A 12,327-nucleotide genomic window follows, 5' to 3' on the forward strand; every position below is an offset into this window, starting at 1 on the left:
GTCCTGTGAATGCCTCCCTCCCATCACCTTCATTCTTCTCGATCCTCTGAGGAGGCTTCAGTATGAGTTTGGGAGGAGTGGCTGTTAGAGGAGGAGCGGCTGCACTGAGTCATGGCAGGAAGCTGAGGGGGGCGGGAGATGTCAACAGACAACATATAAAAGGGAGCCAGAGCTAGCCCTGAAGTTCACAGTAGCAGTAAGAGCAGCCAGAGGAGCAGGCTTCCTGCAGCCCAACCCTTCACATCCAGATCTGACTGAGACAACCCAGCTTTTAGGTGGCCAGTCCTTGTCCCAGGATGGGGACCATGGCCAGAGTAGCCTTGATCTTGGCCTATTTGGCTGTCGCCTCTGCCACTTCTGAGGGAGGTGAGTAGGGGTGGGGTCAGCACTTGGGAAGGGCCCTGGCTAGGCAGCTCATCGCCAGCAGGATGATTTGGACTCCTTCTGAGCAGGCCCAAGGTAGGCCTGGCTCACTGGAGCCTTTAACCAGGGAGGCCGGAGCAGACCTAGAAGGGTTCCTAGAATTTACTGCTAAGAAATAAAATTGGATTCAAGTAGACAACTGAGGAGGTAAGTGAATGCACAGAGTGAAGGGAACTCTGCCTGAGGAAAATGTATGTGGTGGGGGGGACTATGAGGCAGGTGAGGGAAGGAAAGGGGCCCCCAGGCTGCTCAGAACCGGTTTGCTGACCCAGAGAGCCTTGACTGACTCATTGTCTGGTTAGAGGAAGAGTTGAGGGGTTGTCCGTTTACAGACTCACCCACTGTAGGGTATAGACAAACTGCTTTGATGCCTGAACAAAACAGAACTCTGGAGGGGAACTGCTGAGAGAAGTTCAAGAGAGCTAGTCTGTATCTTGGTACAGCCCTACCTCATCATCCCTCCCAGTTCCTAATTTTTGTTCCTACACATCAGCCACAAGGGAGTCCTTTCTCTGTGCCTGTCCCAGTCTTGCAGGTCCCAAATTGAGACCTAAACTGAGGAGGAGCTGAGACTAGCTAAAATGAGGCACTTAAACTTCTGTCTGAGTTCCTTACCAGAAGACCTAAAGAGGTTTAAATGGTCTGGCATAGAAGATTAGATGGAAGAGGTAGGCAAGTGAGGTCTTAACCAGCTCAAGGTTAGACTTTTTCTTCTGAAACCTAGAGAATCATCACAGCAGAGCAGCTATGGGGAGGGCAGCCACAACCCCTGAGGTAGAGACACTGACAAAGGAAATAAGAACCTTCCTCCCAACCTGACATGTCACACTTCCTTTAAACTCAGTGTCTGAGCCAGGTAGAGGTGGGGCCATCAGAATATCACAGGTTCTCTCAGAACCCAGTCAATAACATCCAGGTGTCTATAGGGGAGATGTGGGGACATGGGGCAGGTGTGTTATAGAGGTAATTGCCATGTCTTGTCTTCCTACGCTGTTGACCTCCACAATCTCCTCATTCCTTGCTCAGAGCCAGAAAGGGCCCCTCAAAACCACCCCTGATTTCCTCTCTCCAGGCCACAAGGCTTCAGGGCAGAAGGAACTGAGACCAGAGCACCTTCAAGAAGGTAAGAGTTTTGGGGGAGCCAGGTGTGGTGGCATTCATCTGTAATCCCAGCAACTAGGGAACCTGAGGCAGGAGAATCTCAAGTTCAAGGCCAGCTTCTGCAATTTAGCAAGATCCTGCCTCTAAAAACCATGTGTTATAAGCCAATCTCAAAAAACCAAAGGACGGATGATCTCACTGATGATACATAATGGGGGGGGGGGTGGGAGGGGGGCAAGAATGGAGGAAGGAGTGATTGTATAGAGGGAAAAGGGGTGGGGGGGGAAATAACAGAATGAATCAAACACCATTACCCTATGTAGATGTACGATTACACAAATGGTACGCCTCTACTTCATATACAAACAGAGAAACAAGTTTTACCCCATTTGTTTACAATAAAAAAAATATATTAAAAAAACCTTTTTTTTCTTTTTTAAAAAACAAAGGATATGACTCAGGGGTAGAATGCCCTTAAGTTCAATCTACACTACTACAAGCAAAAAAATAAAGTAAAAAATAAAAAAGTTTAGGAAAGCAACTATAGACATGAGAGCCCAGGAAAAGCAAGGCTCTGACTTTCTCCCCTCTTGTCTCTAGTTGGCTATGCAGCACCGCCCTCCCCACCCCAGACCCAAGGCTTCTCTGTGTATCACCTGGATCCTTCTCAGCATGACCTTCCTTTTGAGGGACAGAGGGAAGGTAAGGCCACCACATGCCCTTCTCAGTTACCACTCCAGGTCTCTAATCTAAGACCTTCCTGCTCTTCAGATGGGAAGGAGGGAGCAGCCCCACCTCTCTCCTGGCCTGGCAAGCAGGGGTGGGCTGCTCACACACTCTTCCTTCTGTAGTACAGCCCCCTCCCTCTCCAGAAACCATACCTGTCCAACAGGAAGAGCTGCCCCCTCCCCACCTTCCTACTGAAAAGAAAGGTGAGTACTTGCCCACTCTCCTGCCTCCCACTAAGATCTTGCTGACACTGGTCTGATCTGTACTCCTCACCCTCTGTCTTGCAGTGGATCCTCCTGTCCCTCAGGAAGCCATCCCCCTCCAAAAAGAGATGTCCCCTCCCCAACTCCCTACTGAACAGAAGGAAAGTAAGCAACTCCTCTCCTCTTTATACCCACTTTCACCCCCACAGCCTTACCCCAGAGCATGGGCTTTGGAGGCAGACAAGATGGGCTCTGCCACTTCCCGTGTATGTAACCTTGGATGAGTGAATTACCTATCCAAACCTTAGTTTCTTCATCTATAAAATTGAAGAAATAATACCTGTGATAGTTATGTGATTAAATGACACAAAAATAGCATTTATTGGGCTGGGGAGATAGCTCAGCTGGTAGAGTGCTTGCCTCGCAAGCACAACGCCCTGAGTTCGATCCCCAATACCGCAAAAAAAAAAAAAAAAAATAGCATTTATTTTCACTTCTGTACTGGGTTCCTCTTTATGAATGAGGACTAGCCAGGTGCCTGTCTTCTAGAGATACCCATCCTAATTGGATGTTTGCTTATGCATCTCCTTCTGCCCTATAGACCCACCATTCCCACACCAGGAGGAGATTTTCCATTCCCAGCAGAGAGAGGGTGAGTGACAGCATCTGTCTGTCCATCCCCCTGCATGACTCAGGACTCCAGGGAGAGAAGCAGGGAAATAGCACAGAGAGCAGAGACTTGGGAGGAGGGGACAGCTCAGAGGGTGACACTTTTCATGTTTCAATTCTTGTTCCTTTCAGTCAGTCAATCGGAAGGTAAGAACCACAGATCAATTTCTTCCTCATTTTCTCTTATCCTCCTAACCCTTTCTCCTTAACCCCCGGTTCTTTTAATCCTCCCAGTTCATCCAGCCTTTGTCTGTTCCTCCCCATCCTTTCTTTTCCCCCTCTGTTCCCCTTCTAGAAAAACCAGCTCCCTTCATGGGCCAGGTTCCCCCACAACCTCACTCTTGGAATCCGGCCCAGCACTGCCAACCCGGCCGATTCCGAGGGGGCTGGGGTCACCGGCTGGATGGCTTCCCCCCTGGGCGGCCTTCTCCAGACAATCTGAACCAGATCTGCCTTCCTGAACGTCAACATGTGGTATATGGCCCCTGGAACCTGCCACAGTCTGGCTACTCCCATCTTAGTCGCCAGGGTGAGACCCTCAATTTGCTGGAGACCGGATACTCCCGCTGCTGCCGCTGCCGCAGCCACACAAACCGCCTGGACTGTGCAAGACTTGTGGTAAGGGTTGGGCTCTGGAGGCTGGGGGTGTCCTTAAACCCCCAGACAGCATGTGTTTTTTAAGGGTTAGACAGCTAGGCCTGGAATGGAGGAACTTCGGGTCCCTTTTATTGGCCCTATTTGGACCTCTTCAGTAGGAAAGGTAGAGGACAAGCCATTGCTCTTTTCTTCTCCACCTGCCCCTGGTCCTTTCCTGCAGCCTGAGAAGAAGGCAGGAATATGGACAATGGGCTACTGGGCCTGATGCACCCTCTCACTCTAGTGGGAGGACGCAATGACCCGGTTCTGTGAGGCCGAGTTCTCAGTCAAGACCCGCCCCCACTGGTGCTGCAAAAAGCAAGAGGAGGCTCGATACTCCTGCTTCCAGGAGGAAGCTCCTCAGCCACACTACCAGCTCCGGGCCTGCCCCACCCACCAGCCTGGTATTTCCTTGGGCCTCGAGCTGCCTTTTCCCCCTGGGATGCCCACATTGGACAATTTCAAGAACATCTGCCACCTGAGACGCCTCCGTTCAGTGCCACGGAACCTCCCAGCTACTGATCCCATCCAAAGGCAGCTACATGCTCTGACTCGGCTGGAGATGGAGTTCCAGCGCTGCTGCCGCCAGGGGAACAACCATACCTGTACATGGAAGGCTGTAAGTGGGCATCCCAGGCCTCTGAGAGCCTGTCTGCCTGCCCTTCTACGACCTCTGAATGCAACGGTCCATCCATCTATCCATGTACCTCCCTGCTGTGAGCACATCCACGTTCGTCTGCTTGTGACTGTCCGTCCAATCATTGTGTCCATCACCTGAGTCCATTCATCTTGAGCCTTTATACTACGTCCTTGCCTCATCCGCCCATGACCCCCACATCCACCTGTCTGCCATCCATCCGTCCAGCTCTGGCCTCACCTGATCCTCTGCACCTACTGTTCCAGCTCATCTCCCATGGCCAACGCAACCTCGTCTGTGCTTCCTCCCTTCCCCTTCCCAAGCCCACACATCCATAGCTACCTCCTCGCCCACTAGTTCTTTGACCCCCCTTTGGCCCCTTGGGTTGGAGCCCCACATCTTTGAGCTCTGAGTAATAAGGGGAGTAAGATGGTGAGGAGAGAAGGACCAAGTGTTCAAGTTTCTGACTTCCCTCTCTCTGACCCACAGTGGGAGGATACCCTGGATGGGTACTGTGACAAGGAGCAGGCTATAAAGACCCACCACTACTCATGTTGCCACTACCCTCCTAGCCCTGCCCGTGATGAGTGCTTTGCCCGTCGGGCTCCCTATCCCAACTATGACAGGGACATCTTGACCCTTGACCTCAGCCGAGTCACCCCCAACCTCATGGGCCATCTCTGTGGAAACCGAAGAGTTCTCACCAAGCAGTGAGTCTTGCTCAGATCTTCCCCGGTACTCGTCCCTTCTCAAACCCTTCCTTCTGGCGTGTCCTCTGAGAAAACAAATGATAGTCTCCCAGTACCATTTGGGGGCCAAGAGACACCCAGAGACCCTGATCCCTGCTTCTTTCACACCAACATAGTAAACAGATTCCTGGGCTAATCCAGAACATGACTGCCCGCTGCTGTGACCTGCCATTTCCAGAACGGGCCTGCTGTGCTGAGGAGGAGGTAAGTGTGTGTGGAAGGGGGTCATAGTTACAGAGGAATGCAGGAGAGGGGGAGGAGGGAGCTATAACTGCAGGCTGCCCCTTTTCTTTAGTACCTCAAATCAGCCCACAGAAATAATGAGGATTTTTTTCCTTGGTTTTGGAAGTCTTCATTCCTGATCTGGCAAGCTCCCCACTCCTAAGTTCCTATTATGCCTTCTCTGGGAAGCATTTACTGATGTGCCCATCTGTCAGTTATAAGGAATCCAGCTGTGCAAGGCAGGAGTGCACTATCTCTGGGCCCCAGGAAGGGATCCAGGGGGTAAGCAGTACAAGCTGGCAAGAGGAGGACTTTGGCACAGGTATCCACACCAGACCTCTGATCATCTCTGCTTTTATCCTTTTCGATTATCAGAAACTAGCCTTTGTGGATGATCTGTGTGGTCCCCATCGGAACTTCTGGAGAGATCCTGCCTCCTGCTGTGATCTGAGTCCTGGGGATGAACAGACCAACTGTTTTAACATCAATTATTTGAGGAATGTAGCTCTAGTGGCTGGAGACACTGAGGGAGCCAGGGGTCAGGGGGAGCAGGTCCCAACAGGGGAAACAAATATCAGCCCTACCCCTGAGTCCAAGGAAGAATGAGTCACTCCAAAGTCTTGGCGGATCAGATCGGGGAACCCCACCCTCCTTGAACACTCATTACAGTAACCATCTCTTGGATTTGGTGTCCTCATTGTCTGTAACACACAAACACACCCTCCTAAGCCTACTTGGATTTCCTTCATTGGCTCCTGAGGCCCACTGCCCTGCCCTCACTGAGGAGCAGAAGATGTCCCACAGGCTGTGGTGGGACCATAACTAAATGGCTTCACTCTACTACTTGTCATTTTAAACTTATTCACACATTTAAAAAGGAGTGCCACCTTTTTAGTTAGCTGTCCAATTTCAAGGTGAAAAAAGATGGTTCATGCCTATATTTGGTGGTTTTTCTTGGCTTTTAAGTTTTAACATCATCTCAGATAATTTTATATGGGAACCAATAATTTATGTTTACTGATGTACCCCTTGAGCTTCAAAGAGAAAACAAAGGAAACTCTCTAACTAAAAAAAAAAAAAAAAAATGATACATGTCCTTAATGAATACCCAAAATGCCACAGTCCAGCCTGACATTTTATTTATTTAATTTTGTAGTTTTGGGAATCAAACCCAGTACCTCATGAATGCTAAGCACACACTCTACCACTGAACTCCATCCCCAAACCCAGTCTTTTTTTTTTTTGTACGGGGTATTCAGCCCAGAGCTCATCCATTATCTCTGCCACTACACCCCAGCCCCCAGCCTGACATTTTAAAATCTTCCTTTTTTAAAGTTCATGCACTGATTCGTTCACTATCCATTTATTGGACCCCTGTGTACTGTGAAAGAATCCCAATTTGCTGTGATGACAGGCATGCACCACTGTGCTCAGCTGCCCTGAAGTTAACAGTTCATGAACCTTTTTGCACAACTGTTGTGATATATATAGGCTGGCCGGGTTGCTAATGTGTTCTGAGCACAGGACTAGGGCAGGGTTAAAGTTGGGTTAGTTGCGGCAGGGGTGCACTGGAGATGGCCTCTCAAGGCAGCGTGGTCAGACCTCCAGAAGAGATAGTGCAAGGGTCAGGTGCATTATCAGGCAGAAGGGTCGCCCCGCAAAAGCAAGCTTCCTCTCAGGTGTTGCTGAATGATAAGAGGATACTGGTGATTTCAATCAGAGAATGAAATCAAATTAGACTTGTTTTCGATAATGTCTAGCTGGCAACAACACTCAAGCGGGAGCCTAGGAAACCAGTTCCTAGTGTCGTGCCCATTCTCAGGGAAGTGGGGCCAGAACCTCCAGCCATATATTAGACTAGAAAGTGGCGGTGACAGTGACTTTCAAGCCCTACCGAAGCTGCACCCAGAAACCTATAGCCTCAAGGTTGGAGCTGAAAAATCGAAATGAAGACTCGGGCGAGGGGCGGGGCGGGATGGGTCTTCTGAAACCCTGCTTCCAAGATACCCTTCCAGAACGACGAAATTTGCGGGGGAACCAAGAACTACTGTGCCGCCCTAACCATGGCCAAGCTGATCTTCAGTAGCTCAAGGCGACATCCGCCACTTCCTCCCTCTCTCCTCCACAGTCTATTGTTTATTATTTTTTGACCGGATGGTTGTTTCTAAGTAATTTGTTAGCCAGTCTGCGCAGGCAGATCTCCCCGCCTCCGTCCACGAGGGCCAATTAGGATATCCGGGCTGTGTCCCGCGGCCGCACGGGTAATCCTGCCTGATGAACCCGGGGCCGCCCTAGCGTCCAGCGCTCGACCAAGAGAGTGCGCCTGCGCGGACGTGGGCGCGGTCTGACCCGGGCTGGGACAGAACTGGGCGGGTAAAGCGCTGGGGCGGCTCTTCCGGTATCCGCCAACGTTTACGTCCCGCCCCGGGTCTGAGCGAACAGCTGAAAGCAGGCTGAGTTATAGCTAGTAAAACTCGTCTCCGGACGGGCGGACGGGGATGTGTCTTTGCCGGCGCTGTCTGGCGATATTTTAGGCTCCAAGCGTAGAGCCAGATGTTGGAGTCAGAGACGAGTAGGAGCGCCATCCCATGCTCTTAGCAGTTACTGTCCGTCAGTCCGGCAGGAGAGGAAGGGAACCCAGAGACGGTGCTAAGTAGATATATGTGCTGAGAGTTAAAAACCAATTCTCTAGGTACCAGTGAACTATTAAAGGAGGTGAGTTTGGCTAGAGCCCGGAAGCAAGGGTCAGATTGTTAGCAAGAAAAGGTGAAAGGGTTAACATTTACAGCAATTAGTTGAATAAACAAACTACTAATATGTGATATTTTAAGTTTAGGGGTGGAAGATACAGGAGTCAGAGCTCATAACTACGTAGAGAAGCCTGGGGAGTTCAAGCTTGAGTAGGATTTTGTTGGAAAGGAAGAGAAAGATGTGCACAGCATTGGATGTATCTCCAAAGTTCACTTAAATATTTTTTTTGTGTTAGAGTGCAAGATATTCTAGAAATAAAGAGGACCACAACACCATCTCAAGGACGTTAGGTCTGTGAAGACTTTAATATCCATTAACAGAAGTAGATATTCCCGAAGGAGGCAATAATCCACTTTACAAGGAAAGTAAATGAAATAACTAATTTGCTATTTGTTCTTGTGTTTCTACTTTCTTCAGCCTTTCTCCGTATAAAACCAACTTCTGCTCAGCCCACTGGAACACTATTTTCTGAAATGACTTGTTGCCTGATTCTAAGACTTGAAAACAAAACCAGTTAAGATGTATAATTGTTGTAATTTTGGATTTTGTTTGATGGTACTAGGGATTAAACCCACTGCCTCATATGTACTAGCAAGCACTCTACCACTGAGTTACATCCCCAGTCCTTTTATTTTGAGATAGGGTCTAGCTATATTGCCCAGGCTGAGCTCCCAAGTAGCTAGACATGAGCGTGCACCACCTCATGAGGCTTGTTTAGTTTGTTAAATGTGGTAAATTTTTATAAATTGATTTTTAAGAAGTTGCTTAGCTTGCATTACTAAAAAATCATAACACACTTGGACATGCTGTATCACTCTATTTTGTATATCGCCGGATTAAACCTCCAAATATTTTGTTTGGAATTTTTGTATCATTTCCCATGATTTTCTTGCAGTTTTTCTTCCTCATACTGTCTTTTTTAAAATAAATACGTGTATTAAAAAAACTAAAAATATTTTTATTTGTCCTAATTAGTTATACATGCCTCATACTGTCTTTTATCAGATTTTTTTTAATATTGGGAATTTAACTCAGGGGCTCTTTATGACTGAGCTGTATCCCCAGGTTTTATTATTATTTTTTTATTTTGAAACAGGTTCTCACTAAATTACTTAAGGACTAAGTTGCTGAGGCTGACTTTGAACTTGAAATCCTTTTGATTTAACCTGCAGAGTCACTGGGATTACAGGCATGTGCCAACATGCTTAGCTAGTTACTTGTATTTTTAGTGTCATATCAGAAAACATTCCCAAATTCAAGGTCACAAAGATTTGTCCTTGTTTTCTTCTGTTTGTTTTTGTTTGTTTCTGTTCATTTATCTCTTATACTTAAGGCTTTGTTCCACTTTGAGTTAATTTGTATATGTACTGTGAGGCAGGGCTCCAACTTCATTCTTTTGTAGGGTTCTCATGCCATATGATAAAAAAATCACGACTGGTCTAAATCAATCATGGTCGCCTTCTTCCTTTTTACCTGTCTTGGGTGGGCATATGACTCACTTTCAGCCAGAAAGACACAGGAGGAAGACATCAGAGAATTTTTTTTTTTTAATTTTTATTTTTACAGACTGCATTTTGATTCATTGTACACAAATGGGTACAACTTTTCATTTCTATGGTTGTACACAATGTAGATTCACACCATTCATGTAATCATACATATACATAAGGTACTACTGTCTCTATCTTTCCTTCCCCACCCCCTCCCGCCCCATTTTCCTCTACACCATCCAAAGTTCCTTCATTCTTATTCCCCCCCCCCCCCCACGCCACCGCACCCCACCTTCGTTATGTATGGTCAGCCACTTACCTGAGAAAACATTCGGCCTTTGGTTTTTTGCCCTTGGCCTACTTCACTTAGCATGAGACATCAGGGAATTTGTGGATTAACTTTTATGGCTTTGTTCAAGAAGGCTGTTCAGGAAACAGCCTTTTATCTATTCTGATTTGGGACAGTGTTATGTAAGGAAGTCACACTTGAATTTGTGGCAGCCCTCTTTGAACTGAAGGAAAAGCCAAGAAAAATGCAGAGTTGTCAACTTGTGGCTCTTGATATTATTGAGCCACTTAAAGATCCAGGAGCCCCAGAGGCAGAGCACACGCTTAACATGCATAAGGTCCTGGGTTTGGTCCCCAGCACCACAAGGAAGAAAAAAGCTAAACGATGAAGACCATTTCCCCCTTTTTGATTCCCCCTAGCTGGAGAAGAAACATGAACTTGTCATCATGGAAAAACTCAGGCCTTCTCAGTTCCCACATGTGCGTCTCCTCTCTGAATGTGAATCTATTGTTTAAAGGTACATATTTTTTCTAACAACATTGTTCCTGAGCCTGAGTGGACAACTTCATCTTTGCTTGACCGAGAATAAATATGTTTCCACACTGAAAAAAAAAAAAAAAAAAGATCCAGGAGCCCTTTGCTTTCAGGTTTTATGAGGCAACAATAAGCATCCTTATGATTTCACTGGTTAGTCAGGTTTTCTGTTATGTGTACCTTAAAGCATTCCTAACTGACATATCATCCCCTCAAGACTTATCTTTGAATGTCAGTTTTCTCAGGGAGATATTCCTAAAGCCCCCAGATCAATATATCCTATAATACTCTTTTTTTTAAAAAATTATTTAGTGTCAATGGATCTTTATTTATATGCAGTGCTGAGAATCAAACCCAGTGCCTCACACATGCTAAGCAAGCTCTCTCCTACTGAGCCACAACCCCAGCCCTCCTAAAATATTCTTAAATACCTCTCATCAGAATTGTAATTATTTGTTGAATGGTGGTCTTTCTGCCTCTGGGAGCAGAGACTATGATAGGTATCTAGAGGTTGGCCCACTGCCATTCATGGTAACCTCTAAATAAATATCTACCAAAAAATATTGAAGGGTCAAGAGCATAGGTGAAAGGAGAACCAGTCTTGAAAGGGAAAGAATTAAAATTTGTGCAGTTGTGCTTCTATCACATGAAAACCTTTAAAGCTTAATGAGTCATTAAAGAAGAATTGGAATAGCTGTTGTGGGAACTGGGTGTGAGCATTTGTCTGGTACAAGTAAGAGTTGCCAAGCTGTGTTAAAGACCCCACTGGGATTAGAAACCATAAATACACTGGCATAAATTGGTAGAATTCTAAGATTTCCCCAGCAATGTTCAACTTTCTGGGTGTGGGAGAGAAGTTGGGTAATTAGATCAATCCAATACCAGACAGACTGCTTTTTGTTCTTTTCACACATGAAGTAAATGAAAATAAATGTGGAATTTTATTTCCATTGTCTTAATAAATGAAACCTTTGAGAACTCCAAGGCTTTTCCCTTGGTTCCAGACTAGAGAATACCCCAAAGCTGAGACATTCACCCCAGAAGTCTTCCACTATTGCCCACTTGCCTAGTGAGATCTATGAAAAGGCTTAAAAGGCACCTGTGATTTTCCCAGTGTGTACAAGTGTACAAAACTCTGTGTGTGTGTGTGTGTGTGTGTGTGTGTGTGTGTGTGTGTGTGTGTGTGTGTTTTGCATGCATTTTTCCCAGGTAGAGTATTTGTAGCTTCCACCAGATTTTCAAAGGAATCTGTGATTAAGAAAAGTAAGAACCATTTGTTTACAATAAAAAAAAGAATAAAAAAATTAAAAAAAATAATAAAAAAAAGAAAAGTAAGAACCACTAACTTGGGGTTGGCTATTAGCCATGGGCCACCACAGATCCATTGCTATGGATCTGGACTTGACTGATGGGTAGTCACATCCCACTAATTGACTACTGAGGGACTGTGGCACAGAGTTTGAGGTACAAACTCAAGGCCCAGAGGCCTGAACTGGGTCACCTCAGGGAAGTTACTTTGCTCCTCAGTTTTTTCTTCTATAAAAGAACCAGGCACAATGGCAAAACAACTTGGGAGGCTAAGGCCAAAGGATAGCAAGTTCACCTCAGCAACTTAGCAAGAGCCTGTTTCAAAATAAAAAGGACTGAGGGATCTGGGGTTATGGTTCAATGGTAGAGTGCTTGCCTAGCACATCTGAGGCACTGGGTTCAATCCTCAGCACCACCTAAAAATATACAAGTTAAGTGAAGGAATTGTGTCCATCTACAAATAAAAAAATATTTTAAAAAACCAAGCTGGGGATGTAGTTCAATTGGTAGAATGCTTGCCTTGAAAGCACAAGGCCCTGGGTTCAATCCCCAGAACCACCAAAAATAAATAAATAAATACATAAAT

At 46.4% G+C, this 12,327-nt stretch overlaps 1 protein-coding gene across 5 annotated transcripts; it reads left to right on the forward strand.

The window, feature by feature from the left end:
* Nucleotides 1-165: 165 nt before the first annotated feature.
* Nucleotides 166-6,053, forward strand: ECM1 (extracellular matrix protein 1). Of its 5 annotated transcripts, XM_079107411.1 has the most exons (12): nucleotides 167-366; nucleotides 1,496-1,546; nucleotides 2,125-2,226; nucleotides 2,376-2,456; nucleotides 2,541-2,621; nucleotides 3,058-3,108; nucleotides 3,258-3,272; nucleotides 3,421-3,743; nucleotides 4,006-4,380; nucleotides 4,888-5,108; nucleotides 5,264-5,351; nucleotides 5,745-6,053. In XM_079107411.1, the coding sequence occupies exons 1-12, from the start codon at nucleotides 297-299 to the stop codon at nucleotides 5,973-5,975; spliced, it is 1,689 nt and encodes a 562-aa protein (XP_078963537.1). In that variant the 5' UTR covers nucleotides 167-296; the 3' UTR covers nucleotides 5,976-6,053. The 5 variants fall into 5 exon arrangements, with proteins under 5 accessions (XP_078963541.1, XP_078963539.1, XP_078963540.1 ...); XM_079107415.1 differs by lacking the exon at nucleotides 4,006-4,380 and having other exon boundaries at nucleotides 166-366; XM_079107413.1 differs by lacking the exon at nucleotides 3,058-3,108 and having other exon boundaries at nucleotides 166-366.
* Nucleotides 6,054-12,327: the final 6,274 nt, after the last annotated feature.

This window comes from Sciurus vulgaris (genome assembly GCF_902686455.1).
Source record: "Sciurus vulgaris genome assembly, chromosome: 1".
NCBI lineage: Eukaryota > Metazoa > Chordata > Mammalia > Rodentia > Sciuridae > Sciurus > Sciurus vulgaris.